The sequence below is a fragment of the Salvelinus namaycush genome, chromosome 18, assembly GCF_016432855.1.
Source record: "Salvelinus namaycush isolate Seneca chromosome 18, SaNama_1.0, whole genome shotgun sequence".
Classification (NCBI taxonomy): domain Eukaryota; kingdom Metazoa; phylum Chordata; class Actinopteri; order Salmoniformes; family Salmonidae; genus Salvelinus; species Salvelinus namaycush.
The window spans coordinates 21,171,059-21,187,567 of NC_052324.1; the positions used below are offsets into that span (position 1 = coordinate 21,171,059).

General features: G+C 42.6%; 2 protein-coding genes across 3 annotated transcripts in view; one reads left to right on the forward strand and one right to left on the reverse strand.

The window, feature by feature from the left end:
- Positions 1-208: 208 nt before the first annotated feature.
- Positions 209-14,915, reverse strand: kansl3 (KAT8 regulatory NSL complex subunit 3). Of its 2 annotated transcripts, XM_039013456.1 has the most exons (19): positions 14,697-14,915; positions 13,895-14,167; positions 13,543-13,713; positions 13,257-13,347; positions 12,960-13,145; positions 10,426-10,557; positions 8,055-8,171; positions 7,869-7,967; positions 7,387-7,458; positions 5,608-5,682; positions 5,299-5,456; positions 4,912-4,975; positions 4,541-4,729; positions 4,271-4,427; positions 2,577-2,753; positions 2,249-2,336; positions 1,943-2,070; positions 1,423-1,529; positions 209-1,311 (listed from the first exon to the last, which is right to left on the reverse strand). In XM_039013456.1, exons 2-19 carry the CDS (start codon positions 14,104-14,106, stop codon positions 1,075-1,077), a joined length of 2,460 nt encoding a protein of 819 aa, XP_038869384.1. In that variant the 5' UTR covers positions 14,107-14,167; positions 14,697-14,915; the 3' UTR covers positions 209-1,074. The 2 variants fall into 2 exon arrangements, with proteins under 2 accessions (XP_038869384.1, XP_038869385.1); XM_039013457.1 differs by lacking the exons at positions 1,943-2,070; positions 14,697-14,915 and having other exon boundaries at positions 1,195-1,311; positions 13,895-14,106.
- An 894-nt stretch (positions 14,916-15,809) lies between these two features.
- Positions 15,810-16,509, forward strand: part of LOC120062873 (anthrax toxin receptor 1-like) — a 54,942-nt gene continuing 54,242 nt past the window's right edge. Inside the window, exon 1 of the mRNA XM_039012940.1 lies at positions 15,810-16,218. Within this exon, the coding sequence (XP_038868868.1) occupies positions 15,810-16,218 (409 nt within the window). The remainder of the gene's footprint in view (positions 16,219-16,509) is intronic.

Below are 16,509 nucleotides of genomic sequence, written 5' to 3' on the forward strand. Positions count from 1 at the left end.
TCCATGTCAGGAGATGTAGACTAGAGAGAGACGAGTACCGTTTTACTCTTAGCGTAAATTATTATTAATCCAGGTTTGAACTTTGTACAGAATTACAAAAAAATAAGCTATCAAAGACAACAGCAATCCTGGGAAAGGAGTGGACAACTTGGATATCGCAACAGCAACACCCATTTCTCAATCAAAAAAAGAGGAATGAAAACATGGGTTATTTTCCAGTCTTTATTGCAATGATAGAAACAGGTGGTATGCCGGATGTGAATATTATTGCTACTTCTCCTCATACTCTTTCCTCTCTACAAAGTCCAGTGAGTCCGTGGGTCCTTGCGTGCATCTGGAATCATGGCGGCTGCTTGCTTGTTGCAGGTGATTTAATTAATGGATTTACAAAATGTAACATGAAGAACAAGCAATCAAAATGAAACAAACATAAAAAGGCATCTACCGAGTGGACAGATCTGGTGAACAAATGCAGTCTGAACAGGGCCATTGACATCGTCAGTTGTCATGTGACATTTAGGCGATATTCAAAACGCCAAAATGCAAGAATGTCCATTTGTTTTTGGCCCTCTTGATTCACAATTATCGTGACAACAATTTTGTATCAATGAGTTCCATGTATCAAGGAAACTACGGGCAAACATGAACATATTCAAAGATTCTCATGTAAGCATTTTGAACATTTACATTTGACATGTGTAGACTAGTACATAAACAATATGTATTAAAACATGACTTCATCAAACTGCTAATTCCAATGTCACATCCACCTGGATCATGTATTCATTGATGTTTTCCTTATGGCTCTTCCAAACATGAACATTAGTACAAAAACACATCATCCCATACGATACAAATCTGTACACTTTGATGTTTCATGGCTGCAAGTCTGGCTTTCCTGATACTGACCACACCTAGGATCCTCATGGATGACTATCTGCATACACATTATTGATCATGCTGTCCACCATCTCAGTCAGCTATCTGTAGTGTGGCCAAGGTGACCTGGCGATAGGGCCCGTCCTGCTATTCTAGCTTTTCCGAAAATCAAGGGGTTAAGGAGAACCCGGGCATTCAGCGTGGCCGCCGTGGTTTGGCAGTTCGGGACGTACCGGCACTCTGGGTGGAGATGTGTGCCAGACTGGGGAGGCTGCTCGCCAGCTTGGCCAGCCCGCCATTGGTGAGTAGCTGGTGGATGGCAGTGGTCTTGGACAGCCCTCCAGTGGAGACCACAGGCACTGCCCGGAGCAGAGTGCTGCTGCCAGTACCTATGGAGCTAAGGACCTGACCCTGGGGCTTCCCACCAGAGGCCTGGGGGGAGAGGAGAGGTGGAGTCAGTCAGACAATGAGTCAGCACACAGACACAAACTCACAATACTGAGTAGACTTTTTGCAGGTTCATGAGAACAGTCCAGGGTGTACCTGAATGCTGCCCATGCTAGCTGTGGTGGTGGGCAGGCTAGGGGATTTGGTCACGATCTCCTGAAGACTGAAACTTAGGCCTTGGAGGAGGCTGCTGGCGGAAGGTGCTGCACACAAACACAGCGAGAATGAATCAGCACTGCTCACATTTACACACAGTCAATACCGAAGGCTCAACAACACAACTACTGACGACAGTTGAGATCCACCCCTATTCGTCCAATCGACAAAACAACCTCTGGTAGAAAAGTCCAACGGTTAAGCTGCCATAGATAATGCAGAAGTAACGCTACAAGTAATCAATAACATTGTTTGCTCAGATCGGTTGTTCTCATGAAGTGCTCAAAATCAGGACATAAAACAGAACTCTCCTCTTCTTAAATGTGTGATGGATTTGCTGTTCCTCTGCATTACAACTAACAAATCAGTGAAAATATTCAGTGTCTAGAGTCTAGACTGTCATCTTTGAGATCCGCTGCTGTGCCGAGTTAGGACAGTCGTGCAGGCAGGTAGGAGATACCTTGGGCAGAAGCAGGAGCTTGCGCCTGGACTGGTGAGGAGGACCCTGACACCATGCAACTCTGCAGGTTGTGGAAAGAGCTGGACCCCGAGCTCAGGGCACTAGACACCTCTGTCAGACTACCAGACCTGCAGTAACACACATAACCAGAGCTGTGGTAGCTACCCACCCCATAGTTTTTTTCCTATTCAACAACTTCCAACCAGAGTCCAAAACTCAATCCGTTTGCTGCACACAGAGCTGCCCAACAGGAGATTGTCTGGGGAGTTGGAGATCATTGTGTGTGCGTGCGTGTGTCAGGCCTACCGCTGGGATGTGAGGAGTCCAGAGAGTTCCTTGGCTCCAGACACAGTCTGTCCAACAGTCACAGCCAGGGGCTTTCCAGAAGGACCCCCTGCATTAGAACAGACAATTTTGAAAATAAGCCACATCTGATCAGACAACACCACACTATAACATTGAAAATGGTTTCTATTGACTTTAGAAATGGTGGAAATAAGAAAATATATGATAAACATTCAGATAAGCCCCACACATATTTCAATTCATTTGGCAACAACTTCCAATTTCTCTTTACTGGATCATTCACTTGGAGGTTCAGAAAACTGCTCATAGTTAAATCTGAGCCAGTTACCTTCCTGTGCTGTAGAGCTGACAGCACCCCCTGCTGTCTCTCCATGCAGAATGGTCACCTTAATCTTGGCTCTCTTGGAGGCTTTGCTGGGAGTGGGACTGGGAGTCTGCCTTCTCTTCAGATGGGCCCGCAGCTCGTCTCTCTCCAGGCCCTCGGTCTGCTCACTGGATACAGGAACTGAAACACAGACACATCACTGACTAGGATAAACAGACCAGGCCATTCCAACCCTGATCACAAATTCACTTGTTAAAGTATACTGGAATATACTGAACAAAAATATAAAACACAACATGTAAAGTGTTTAATGAGCTGAAATAAAACATCCCAGAAATGTTCCAGGCGCACAAAAAAAACGTATCTGAAATGTGACAAATTTACATCCCGGTTAGCATTTCTCCTTTGCCAAGATAACCCATCCACCTGACAGATGTGGCATATCAAGAAGCTGATTAAACAGCATGACCATTACAGAGGCACTTTGTGCTGGAGACAATAAAAGGCCACTCTAAAATGTGCAGTTGTCACACAACACAATGCCACAGATGTTTTGAGTGTGCACGATTGGAATGCTGACTACAGGAATGTCCACCAGAACTGTTGGCAGAGAATTTAATAAGCCACCTCCATTTTAGATAATTTGGTAGTATGTCCAATTGGCCTCACAACCACAGACCATGTGTAACCACGTCAGCCCAGACCTGTACACAATTCCTGCAAGCTGATAATGTCGAAGTTCTTCCATGGCCTGTATTCTCATCAGACATGTCACCCATTGAGCATGTTTGGGATGCTCTGGATCGATGTGTATGACAGCGTATTCCTGTTCCCGCCAATATCCAGCAACTTCGCACAGGCATTAAAGAGGAGTGGGACAACATTCCACAGGCCACAATCAACAGCCTGATCAACTCTATGCGAAAGAGATGTGTCAAGCTGCATTAGGCAAATGATAACACCAAATACTGACTGGTTCTGAGATCTACGCCCCTACCCTTTTTTATTTATTTTTATTTAAGGCATCTGTGACCAACAGCATATCTGTATTCCCAGTCATGTGAAATCCATTGATTAGGACCTAATTAATTTATTTCAATTGACCGATTTCCTTATATGGACTGTAACTCAGTAAAATCTTTGAAATTGTTGCATTTATATTTTGTTCAGTGTATGCTCACTTTTTGTTAAATTGGGGGGGGTCAAATTGTTATATGACCCTGTTAACAACGTACATCAATAATCTGGCAGTAAGAAGGAGATGGCAGACAGAAAGGAAGAGAAAAGAAAGGAGAAAGACATACTTACCAAAGACACAGGAGGGAGTGCCAGGAGGAAGATTTTTCCTCACAAGCATGTTTTGTTTCATAAAAGCAGCAAACTGGGCTGAAATTAATTGAAAAGAAAGGTGGAAAGATAGTCGAAAGAGAGTAGAGAAGGGATGAAAAGATAGTCATGTTCCATTGTGCCCTTCTGATGTTGTGACTGCCCTAACAAGATTTGTGTCCAAGTAAACCATTTTCACCATTCAATATTGCATTCACATCTTCCCAAGCACACCGAGCTATTGAAAAACTCATTGGCAAGAGAGTTAAATGACCCATTAAAACAAGCGCACACAAACAAATGTGTCAAATGTGAGAGCTGTGGTGTGTGTGTCTGCGTCTGTTTTCGTACATGCTAGTTGGCACACAAACCTTGTGCCTGCTTGTGTGTGAGCACAGTCCCAGACCGCTGCATATGGGTCTTGAGGAGTTGTGTGGCAGTGATCAGACTGGACTTCTGTGCTGGGGACAGTCCCGACATCTTTGGCTTGGGGCTGGAGGTGGGACTACTGCACACACTGGACAGGTCCTGAGAACACAACCATAAAAACATAGCCAATCAAATGATCAGCAATGTATATATTATTCCTAGCATTTCCTTGCAAGTCTTCAGGAGCGTGCCTGAGCTGATGCAGGACATACCTCGGAGCCTGAGGGGGATATGGGTACTCTGAGGGCAGGGGAGGAGGGGCGGCCCCTTTCCAGGTCAAAGGGTAGCTCCCGTCTAGGCTTCTTCTTCTTCTCCGTGTCAAGGTCCCTCAGCTCTCCTGAGCCGTGGCCGTGGCTCTCCGCCCGCGTCAGCACCCCCGACAGGAAGTCTGCTATCTCATCCTACACAGGAGAGACAGACATATATCTGCATGAAAAGCATTTCAATGACACTCCATGTGAGGAGTTTGATGGCTAGGGTTAAATCCTTAAAATCCTTTGACGTTTTCATAGAATCTTCACCTAAATTTGTTTGAATAAAAACACTATGGCTTCTTTACAGGACAAGAGCGACATGGACCAACCTGAATGCAGCGATCCACCATGGTCTGTGTCAGTCCCTCTGATTTCATCTTTGTGGAGTTGATTCTGAGGAAGAAAACCATTTCATTAGGAATGAGAAACAAACTCTGATGCACTCAAATTCTTCAATTTAATAGCCCTGCAGAAAATTACAGCGAGCAGTGAAAACTTCAGGCCTTTTGTCTTCACAAGAAAACATTCAGTGACTGAATGCTTTCAACTGCTGCTACCTTGCCATCTTAAAAATACATATAGTGAGCAAAATGTTTGGAACATGGAATTGCAAAACAAAGAATCGTGATTCATATACAATTGAATTACATATCGTATGGGTACCGAAGTATCGTGATCATTTCGTATGGCAATTCCCAGTCCTAGCGTAAACCCACCTGAGGTTGTCGTCGGCTCCCCCCACCACCACCATGCTGTTGTCGGCTCGGAGTTTCTCTCGGAACTCCTCCATGGCCTCTGTGCCACACTGCAGAGCATTCTGACCAACCACAAACAGCACTGGTGTCTTCATGTCCAGCAAGGGGTCATCCACATCCTGCCAGTCAACAATACAAAAACAGTCAATACACAGCTAAGATCCAGAGACATGTGACAAAATTATGTTGATCTGTGTAAGACTGTGTAAGTCGAAGCATCATACCTAAATGTCTCCACAATGCAAGAAACATTTGAGCACATTTCCTTACCCCTCTTGGTCCATTGATGGTTAGCAGTGGAAAGCCAAGACATACCACAGCAGTCAGGTATTCCATGAGAGAGACCTGGGAGGACAACCACGTCAATATGTGCAGTGCACCAACGTCACATCCACCAATTACAACACAGATCAGAGCTCAGATTCCACAAGGATTGTTTTCAATAACCACCAGAAGTTCAGAAAGTATTCACACCTTGACTTTCCACATTTTGTTGTGTTAAAGCCTGATTTTTGTCACTGGCAAACACACAATAACTAATAAATGTCAAAGTGGAATTATGTTTTTTGAATTATTTTACAAATTAATAAAAAATTAAAAGCTGGAATGTCTTGAGTGAATAAGTATTCAACCCCGCTGTTAAGGTAAGCCTAAATAATTTCAGGGGTAAACATTTGCTTAACAAGTCACACGTTGAATGGACTCATTCTGTGTGCAATAATAGTGTTTAACATGCTTTTTTAATGACTACCTCATCTCTGTATCCCACACATTCAATTATCTGTAAGGTCCCTCTGTCGAAGAGTGAATTTCAAACATGGATTCAACCACAAAGACCAGGGAGTTTTTCCAATAACTTGCAAAGGGCACCTACTGGTAGAGAGGTAAAAATAAATTTTTAAAAAAGCAAACTGAATATCCTTTTGAGCATGGTGAAGTTATTAATGACACTTTGGATGGTGAATCAATACACCAAGTCACTACAAAGATACAGGCGTCCTTCCTAACTCAGTTGCCGGAGAGGAAGGAAACCCCTCAGGGATTTCACCATGAGGCATTGGTGACTTAAAAACAGTTAGTTTAATGGCTGTGAAAGGAGAAAACTGAGGATGGATCAACAACATTGTAGTTACTCTACAATACTAACCTAACTGACAAGAGTGAAAAGGAAGCCTGTACAGAACAAATATTTCAAAACATGCATCCTGTTTGCAACACACTAAAGTAATGCTGCAAAAAATGCTGCAGCTGCAAAATAATAATAATTCCCTTTTTGTTATGAATAATAAGGGGTTATGTTAAAGTAAATCCAATAGAACACAATAGAGTACTACTCTCGATATTTTAAAGCACAGTGGTGGCTGCATCATGGGTATGCTTGTAATCATTAAGAACTTGGGAGTTTTTCATCATAAAAAAAGAAACTGAATGGAGCTAAGCAGAGGCCAAATCCTAGAGGAAAACCTGGTTCAGTCAGCTTTCCACCAGACACTGGGAAATGAAGCAGGAAAATAACCTAAAACACAAGGCCAAATCTACACTGGGGTTTCTTACCAGGAAGACGGTGAATGTTCCTGAACTGCCGAGTTACAGTTTTGACTTAAAAGGCTTGAAAATCTATGGGAAGACCTGGAAATGGTTGTCTAGCAATGATCAACAACCAATTTGACAGACTGAAGAATTTAGAAAATAATACATAGGTAAATGATGCATAATCCAGGTGTGGAAAGCTCTTAGAGACGTACCCAGAAAGACTCACAGCTGTAATCACTGCCAAAGGTGATTATAATTGTATTGACTCAGGGGGTTGAATATTTATCTAATCAAGATACAGTATTAGTGTTTAATTTTTCATATTTTCTTTTAACAAAAAAAACATCAACAATTAAATCCCTCTTAAAACACACTTTGTAACAAAAATATGAAAAACGTCAAGAGGTGTGAATCGTTTCTGAAGGCACTGTATAACTTTCTGAGCATCACAGAGAACACTCTCAGAAAATGTTGATGCCATGTAGTAGAAAGAGACAGCAGTCATAGCAGCCTTACATGACAGGCGATGAGCGCTCCCACATTCCAGCCAACCAGGATAATGGGTTTGTGAGGGAAGTGACTGTGGACCTGGTTCATAAATACATTGAAGGGCAAATAAAGAGACAAATAGACAGTCTAGCACATAACTTTCAAAGAACCATCTGAAATTGCAGCAACAATCTAGTCCAGTGGTATTCAAAGATGGGGGTACTGCACTGGGGTTGCGGGAAAAAAATAAGAATGCCGATTATTGTATGGGACAATATAGAAATGTTTTCCAGAAAGATGATTTGAGATATAATTGTAATGAGTAAATATATTTATTGGTTTCTTTTCATTTTCTTAAGGGATGAAAGATCAATGAATTTAAGTGTATTTGTTGAAATGTACCAATTGTACAGTTGGAAATCCTGCTGAAAAAGTTTGAATACCGCTGACCTAGTCCATTAGGAACAGATATTTGGCTACACAACTTCAGGTTCATACAACAGCCTTACCTCCATGACTTTGGCCCTGACGGTGCCCAACATGTGCTCCAGACACTGAGTGATGCCCACATTGGCTCCACTGTTTACGTGGGTATTTACCGGGATTACCTGAGACAAACATGTTGGTTTATACCTATTGGGTGTGTATAAAACGCAGTGATGCACAATCACACTTGAGAATGAATAGATACAAACCTTTCCCAAGCAGGAGAGCTGTGACTGCCAAAATCTCATTCGGCGCGAGGTAGAAAGAGCAGGATTGGTGGGTCCTGATGGTGCAATTAAGATGAGTGGGGAGCCAGGAAGCTTGCTCTGCAATACAAAATAGAAATAGGTATCCAGTCATTATCACATCAATAGGAAATGCAATCAGAGGATCCCAAGTCAATCCAGAAACATTAAAGTAGAATTGATTTTAACGACCAAATCTCTTTTTTTTAAGTAAATGGAATGTTATAGAAGGGTCATAGACACCTTTGTGATTTCACTTGTTATTGAGAAACATACCCCAAATAGCAAATCAGTTCCTTATCCTTGTTTTGTAGTATGGGGGCCCTGAAAAAAAAACATGAACAAATGCTCCAAAAACACCCAAATACGCATCTTAGAAACACTCTCACTATAGTGATGCAGGTCTTTAGATGTACCGTATACTATACAGACACACCCGGCCTGCACAGCAGCGTTGGAGAAACAGCTCGAGTCACACAAAATGGAATATAAAGTTGCGGATAAGGTTCTGAATGACAAAGACCTGCATCACTATACTGATATATTTGCTGTTTCTGAAAGGATGTATTTTTTTGTGTGTGCCTTTTTTCATGTTTTTTTTTCAGGGGCCCCATACTGCACAACAAGGATGAGGGAGTGATTTGATGTAAGTTTCTGGAACATACATTTTTTTAATGGTCAAAGTTAGGCATATACAGTGGCGTGCGAAAGTATTCACCCCCCTTGGAACGTTTCAACATTTTTTGCCTTACAACCTGGAATTAAAATTTATTTTGGGGGAGGTTTGTATCATTTGATTTACACAACATGCCTACCACTTTGAAGATGCAAAATATTTTTTCTTGTGAAACAAACATGAAATAACACAAAAAAAACAGAACTTGAGTGTGCATAACTATTCACCCGCCCAAAGTCAATACTTTGTAGAGACACCTTTTGCAGCAATTACAGCTGCAAGTCTCTTGGGGTATGTCTCTATAAGCTTGGCACATCTAGCCACTGGGATTTCTGCCCATTCTTCAAGGCAAAAGTGCTCCAGCTCCATCGAGTTGGATGGGTTCCGCTGTTGTACAGCAATCTTTAAGTCATATCACAGATTCTCAAATGGATTGAGGTCTGGGCTTTGACTAGGCAATTCCAAGACATTTAACTGTTTATGGTCATTGTCCTGCTGGAAGGTGAACTGCTGTCCCAGTCTCAAATCTCTGGAAGACAGACAGGTTTCCCTCAATTTAGAGCCATCCATCATTCCTTCAATTCTGACCAGTTCCCCAGACCCTGCCGATTAAAAACATCCCCACAGCATGATGCTGCCACCACCATGCTTCACTGTGGGGATGGTGTTCTCGTGGAGATGAGAGGTGTTGGGTTTGCACCAGACATAGCATTTTCCTTGATGGTCAAAAAGCTCAATTTTAGTCTCATCTGACATGCCTTTTGGTGAACACCAAACGTGTTTGCCTATTTTTTTTCTTTAAGCAATGTTTTTTTCTGGCCACTCCTCCGTAAAGCCCAGCTCTGTGGAGTGTTTGGCTTAATGTTGTTCTATGGACAGATACTCCAATCTCCACTGTGGAGCTTTGCAGTCCTTCAGGGTTATCTTTGGTCTCTTTGTTGCCTCTCTGATTAATGCCCTCCTTGCCTGGTGCGTGAGTTTTGGTGGGCTGCCCTCTCTTGGCAGGTTTGTTGTGGTGCCATATTCTTTCAATTTTTTTAATAATGGATTTAACGGTGCTCAGTGGGATGTTCAAAGTTTTGGATATTTTTTTATAAACCAACCATGATCTGTACTTCTCCACAACTTTGTCCCTGACCTGTTTGGCGAGCTCCTTGGTCTTCACGGTGCCGCCACTTGCTTAGTGGTGTTTCAGAACAGGTGTATATATACACTGAGATCATGTGACACTTAGATTGCACACAGGTGGACTTTATTTAACTAATGATGTGACTTCTGAAGGTAATTGGTTGCACCACATCATATTTAAAGGGGGTGAATACATATGCACCCACCACTTTTCCGTTTTTTTTTTCCCCACTTCACCAATTTGGACTATTTTGTGTATGTCCATTACATGAAATCCAAATAAAAATCCATTTAAAATTAGAGTTTGTAATGCAAAAAAATAGGAAAAATGCCAAGGGGAATGAATACTTTTGCAATGCACTGTAAAACAGTATAAAGATGAAACTACTAAGCACTTCCTGCCACAACTATCAATTTCATCCCTACTACCATTTGGAATGTGAGCTTGTTTCCATTGTCTTTTTCATTATGACTGCAGTGAATTCTGATTGCTCCCAGAACCACAGACAGGGATTAGCAGTAGAGACCTACCGGTTTGTTGTGAGACAGAACGCCCACGGCTGGGTCCCAGGGCCTCTTCAGTAGCAGAGAGAGGGCCTCTGCACCGGCCGCTCCAGTCTTCACTGATGAAGTCAGCAGCATCCTGTCAATCAGCGAGGGCAACTGCACAGACAGATGTTGAGTCATCCTGGCCATACTCTGGACCTGATTATTACCAAGGGGCTTTCTATTGACATATCCACTATTGTTGTTGCTGCTTTATCTGATCACCACTATGTATTTCTTACTACCTTTTTGCCCATAGCACATGGTAACACTGAACACATTATTAAGAAACACCATCTTACCTCTGAAGTTGCTACAGATTTTAACTGAGTGAACAATACTCCATCACCGATTCTGCCTTCCTCGTAATGATTTAGTTGATCATTTTAATAGCAAATAAAAGGACAACCATTGATGCCATAGCTCCAGTAAAGTTGAAAAAGCCAACATTCTAATGGAGAACCCCTTGGATGAGTGAGGAAACTAATACATTTAAGAAATTACAGAAAGGCAAAACAGAAGTGGATGAAGTCAAAGTTGCAGGTCCATTATGACATTCTGAGAAAGCAACTTGCCAGACAGGCAAATTTTTCTAACTTGATCACTAATAATCAGAATAATTCGAAAGTGCTCTTCTTGACCATTAATGGCCTGATAAATCCTACCCCCGCAAACCTATATGAACTTCCCTCCACATCTAACTGTGATGAGTTTGCGGCATATTTCAGAGATAAGATAAACATTAGGCTGGGTATCAATCAAGCAAGACCTGATGAGAGTTTTGATGATATGTGCCCTAGCCTACCACGCAAAGGCACTATGGATTTACTTTCCCTGGTTGACACAGCCATGCTCAGGAAAGTGATATCACAACTTAAGACTTCTAGATCCTATCCCCACCACCTTCAAAACAGATTTTAATTGCATATCTGAAGAAGTGTAAGCTATTGAAAATCACTCCCTGTTCACAGGCACTTTCCCCACTGCAGTAAAAACTGCTATGGTGAAACCCCTTCTGAAGAAAAGTAATCTAGATTCTTCAGCGCTTAGCAATTGTCAGCCAATCTCCAACCGTCCAGTCTTAAGCAAAATTCTGGAGAAATTGGTTTACAAACAGCTAAATTAGTTTTTCAAGTGCAAACTGTATTTTTTGCAAAATTCCAATCTGGTTTTCGGGCCTACCACAGCATAGAGACAGCCTTAGTTAAAGTGGTAAATGACCCAACGCAGATGCCCAACAGCTCTCTTGTCCTTGTACTCTTGGATTTATGTCTTGCATTCGACACTGTTGACCATGATGTCCTTCTGGAGAGGTGGGTTGGCCTAACCGGTCTAGTTCTAATTGGTTTAGGACCTACTTAACCGGTCGAGAGTTTTTCACCCTTGGTAAACATAACTCAGAGAAAATACATATCACGTGGCGTTCCACAAGGTTCGGTACTGTTTAGTTTAAACATGTTACCCGTTGGCAGCGTTATCAGAAAGCACAGCATTGATTTTCACTGCTACGCAGACGATACACAACTTTACATCTGTCTCACCACAGGATTTTAGCTACACGGATAAATTAGACTGTATTAATGATTTAAATACTTTGATGGCTAACAACTTCTTCCAGCTAAATCAAGACAAGACTGAGGTACTTATTGTTGGAGCCAAAGCACAGAGAATCTGGCAATAAAGGCAATAAAGATAAAACACCAGGTAAAAAATGTAGGTTATTTTAGATTCTGAATTCAATTTAAAATCACACAGGAATGTGACCAAAAAGCTTTTTACCACCTGAGGAACATTCCTCTCTCAGGCTGATACTGAGAGACTCATCCATGCTTTCATTACAAGCAGGCCTGACTAGTGTACTGATCTCCTTTCTGGTCTACCCAAGAAAGCCATTGGTCAACTGCAAAACATGCAGAATGCTGCAGCACGGGTAATGACCAAGACCAGACATTACATTACACCGGTTTTAAGGTCTCTGCACCGGGTGCCTTTGAGTTTCAGAATGAATTTTAAGTTTCTTCTATTCGTTTTTAAAATCAATCCACAATTGTGCACTCCAATACATGTCAGACAGGCTTTTAAGTCATTTAGCCAGTAGGTCCCTCAGGTCCTCTAGCACAGGCCTTTTAACTATCGCAAAGCCTAGGACCAAGAGGCATGGAGAGGCAGCCTTTAGTTATTATGACCCCAGCCTCTGGAATAGCCTGCCAGAAAACCTGAGGGGGGCCAAAACTGTGGACATTTTTAAAAGAGATCTTAAAATCGTTCAGTTTTGATTGTTATTCTTTAGTTTTTAATCCTCTTATGTTTGTTGTGTAGTAAATATTTCAGTATTAATTTTCATTGTTTATTCCTGTTAAGCACATTGTGTTGAATTCTATGTCTAAAATGTGCGGTATAAAAAAGCTTTATTTGATGATTGTCACAGTTATAGAATGTATCCCTCTATTTGATGTTGTGACATGCATTGTTATATAATGTGTAAACACATTTTGAGAGAGAAAGACAGAAAGGAGTACCTTGCTCTTGAGTGTCTGCAGTACATCTAGGTAAGCGGCCAGCATGGCCAGACTGAGGGATTCTATCAGGGTGCTGTGTAGCCACTGGGTCAATTTGGTGTCCCAGTTGACACTGGCCAGTGCATGGCGCACCTTTCGGGCACACTTGTCCACAGCAATCCTGCGCAATACTGGCTCATTGGAGGCCTATGAGTCAGGGGAAGGGGTGGTAAGACTAGAGGGACAGGAACTTTGATAGTCATTGAAACTGAATTAGCACCACATACAAAAGCATTTAGTTGGTGCATATGAACTCACGTTTTCATTGGCCAGCCGGGCCAGTCTTTCAGCTTGCAGAGCCTTCAGCACCTTATTAAACAACTTGTTTTGAATGACCGACCATCCAGCCCTGTAATACAAGCAGTGTATATCAGTAATGAAGTCTGACGATTATCACCATTTGAAATGGAGATTGAGACAAAGACGGTGTATACAAGAGATGAGCAAACAAGGCATCTGCAACACATAAGTCCTTACGGAACATAGATATATTTTTAAACCTCAATAGGGTTATTCAAAGGGAGGTCGGGTGGAGGCCACTCACTTGTTGATGTGTTCCTCCCAGTCGTCAGGGGGTGGGGGACCCTCTGCAACTGTGCGAGCAAATAAAACATGTCGCTCACACTCCTTCATAACACTGCGTGCTTTCTGATTGTCATAGAGTGGAATAGGTGTAGGCGTGACAGATTCCACATCTATTGACAGGTCTGATTCCCTGCAAAAGAACACAAACATACTTCAGTAAATGCTGTCATCCAGTTTAAGCTGTAACTTTATTATTGTCGTGATAAAGCTACTGCTACAAAATGACATTTGTTCTGAGACAGACAGGTTGTCAATGTTAAAATTGTTTGGGCAATGAGTCATCGGTGAGGATAATGAGGGTTGAAACTCACGGAACGGCATCAGGTTGCCGACGGGGTGTGACGAACAGCATGCGCGTGGGCCGGGCACTGCTGGCGTCCGGGTGGGCATTCCATGGCTTAGCATAGCTGTGGTCCAGAAACACCAAGTCCAGTTCACGCTCATGGACAGACAACTGGAACAGCAAGGATGTACCCATCCTCCGCGCTGAAGTCTGGAAGTCCTTGTCCACACCACGGTGCATCCTCTACTGGGGCCCCAAGGGCCCTACAGCTCTGGGACAGAGTTCTGCTTTCAATCCAAGCCTGAACAAGGAAGAACTGTGATCAATACCACTATCATATTCAAACATCATCATGTGACATCACATGTAATTTGTACCCCTCCTCTTTAGCCCACAGCTGGTTAGTACAAGCACCATTCTTATCCATTTTGTAACGTCAGCTTAGTCAAGTGACGTTGACTAACGTTAGTTCGCTAACTAGTTAAACGTAGCGTAATTTCTTTAGCGAGCTACAGTACATCGCTTCTTGAGAGACGTTCCCCTAATGTTGATCGTAAAATACACGGCGGTACGCAAGCTCTGCGTTGTTGACATGACAAGTTGGCTAACTACATGTCTTAGCTAGACGGCTAACGCTAGTTATCAACAACACGATATATTCATTAAACTAACGTTAGAGCATGGCTAACAGAAGGTGTAACTGATAACTATACAGGGATTTACAACGTGTATTAATGTAGCAAATATTAACAAGGCGAATATTACGTTAGCTAGCCAACATGGTAACGTAGCATTAAACCTAGCACGCGCTAGTAGCATCGGCTACTCACCTTTTCATGCTACTGCCATTGATAGCATTACGTATTTGCAATCGAACAATAATTTACACCAAATTATGTCATATATAAATTTCAACAAACAAATTACGTCTAGATTTTGTCACAAATTTGAGAAGGACTGACGTTAGCTACTAGCTACGCCTCGCTGATGTATTACGGCCGAATTCCTTTTGTTTTGCGTGGGCGCGAGCCACCGCCACAGTCACTTCTGCACACATATACAAAACACGGACTGGATTACTATTTCTTAAGGACGGTGCATGTAATGGTGCCCAGTGTAGTGGCGTAACGCAGTTTCGCCCGTCCTTCGCAAGGTCTTTTTTTGGGGGAAACAGCTAACTTCCTACAATTCTATAAATTTGGTAATGTGCAATTTTATAGCCAAGCTCATACTATTCTATACATATTGTAATGAGGCTGAGAGAAAATGTTGCTGTTTTAAAGCTGCAATATGTAACTTTTTGGACAACCACACTAAATGCACATAGAAATATGAGTTATAGATCTGCCATTCTCATTGACAGTAAGTCTAAGAAGCTGTAGATGTGTTCTACGTGCACTATTTCTATGTTTCCCGTTCTTTCGTTTCGTTTTTTGCATCTTTTACTTTAGGTTTTGTACACCAGCTTGAAACAGCTGAAAACACAATATTTTTGGTTATGGAAAATATTGTTGTGCCACAGAAGCAGTATGTTGCGCCTACTTTGATCCCTACATGATTGACACCTGTATGTTCCAATTGTCATGATATTGTAAATTAGGTTAAGTGTTTTTCTGTTGGTTGCTCAGTTATGATGTATGGGCCTGATATGTACACCTATGTGTGATCTGAACTGGAGTTAAGTAATAACACTTTAGTTACTGTTTATCTACGATAAACATCCTGAAGAGAGAAGGTGATTTTTGGAGCTTCTTCCCACGCCATCCACATATTAGAAGGTCTATGGCGCTACAGCAGTACAGTTTATAGCCAGCTAATGTTGCAGTACAGTAACTTAGTTCAGTTAGCTAGCTAACAGTCATCTGAAGGGCCATCCCCCTGCTGCCAGCTCCAAGGTCTCAGCCCTCAACACCGGGCAGAGCCACCACACCTCTGCTGGCACCATGGTCCCTGACACTGGGCAGGGCCATCACCCTGCTGCCTGCTCAGAGTTCTCCGTCCTTGAAACTGGGCAGAACAACCACCCTGCTGCCAACGCCAAGGGCCTCACCCACAACACTGGGCAAAACCACCACCCTGCTGCCAGCACCAGGGGCCTCACCCTTGACACCGGGCAGAACCACCACTCCTCTGCTGGTATCAAGGGCCTCGACACAGGCACCACCAGATCTGTGCTTCAGCCAGCCAAGGGTGAAGAGAAGAAGCAGTGTGCCCTCACTGAACCTCCTGTGTGCCTGGACATTCCTCATGACCCACCCAAACTGCAGCAATGGGCCAAACGGACACCCCACAAACCAAAGAACGAGCAGCTGGCATGGGGAAAACATTTGATCCAGACCCAACACAAGTCCAGTCAGAGGGAAACACATGGACTTCCAGGCATGCAAACCAGCTTGTCACACCCTCATTCTTGGGTTAATACCCAACAAAATAGGGCTGAGGAAGAACGACAGAGACACTTAAGGTGGTTGAGGAGTGTGCCCTCGCCAGCAGCAGCAAGGCCTACAGGAGATAAATAACAACAAAGTAGTTCAGGACTGTTACAATGTTTCCCAGTTACTGAGAAGTCAAGTCTTAAAAATACTATTTTTCAAACTGAAAATTCATATATAGTACCACAGTATGAGTCATAATACCCATAAA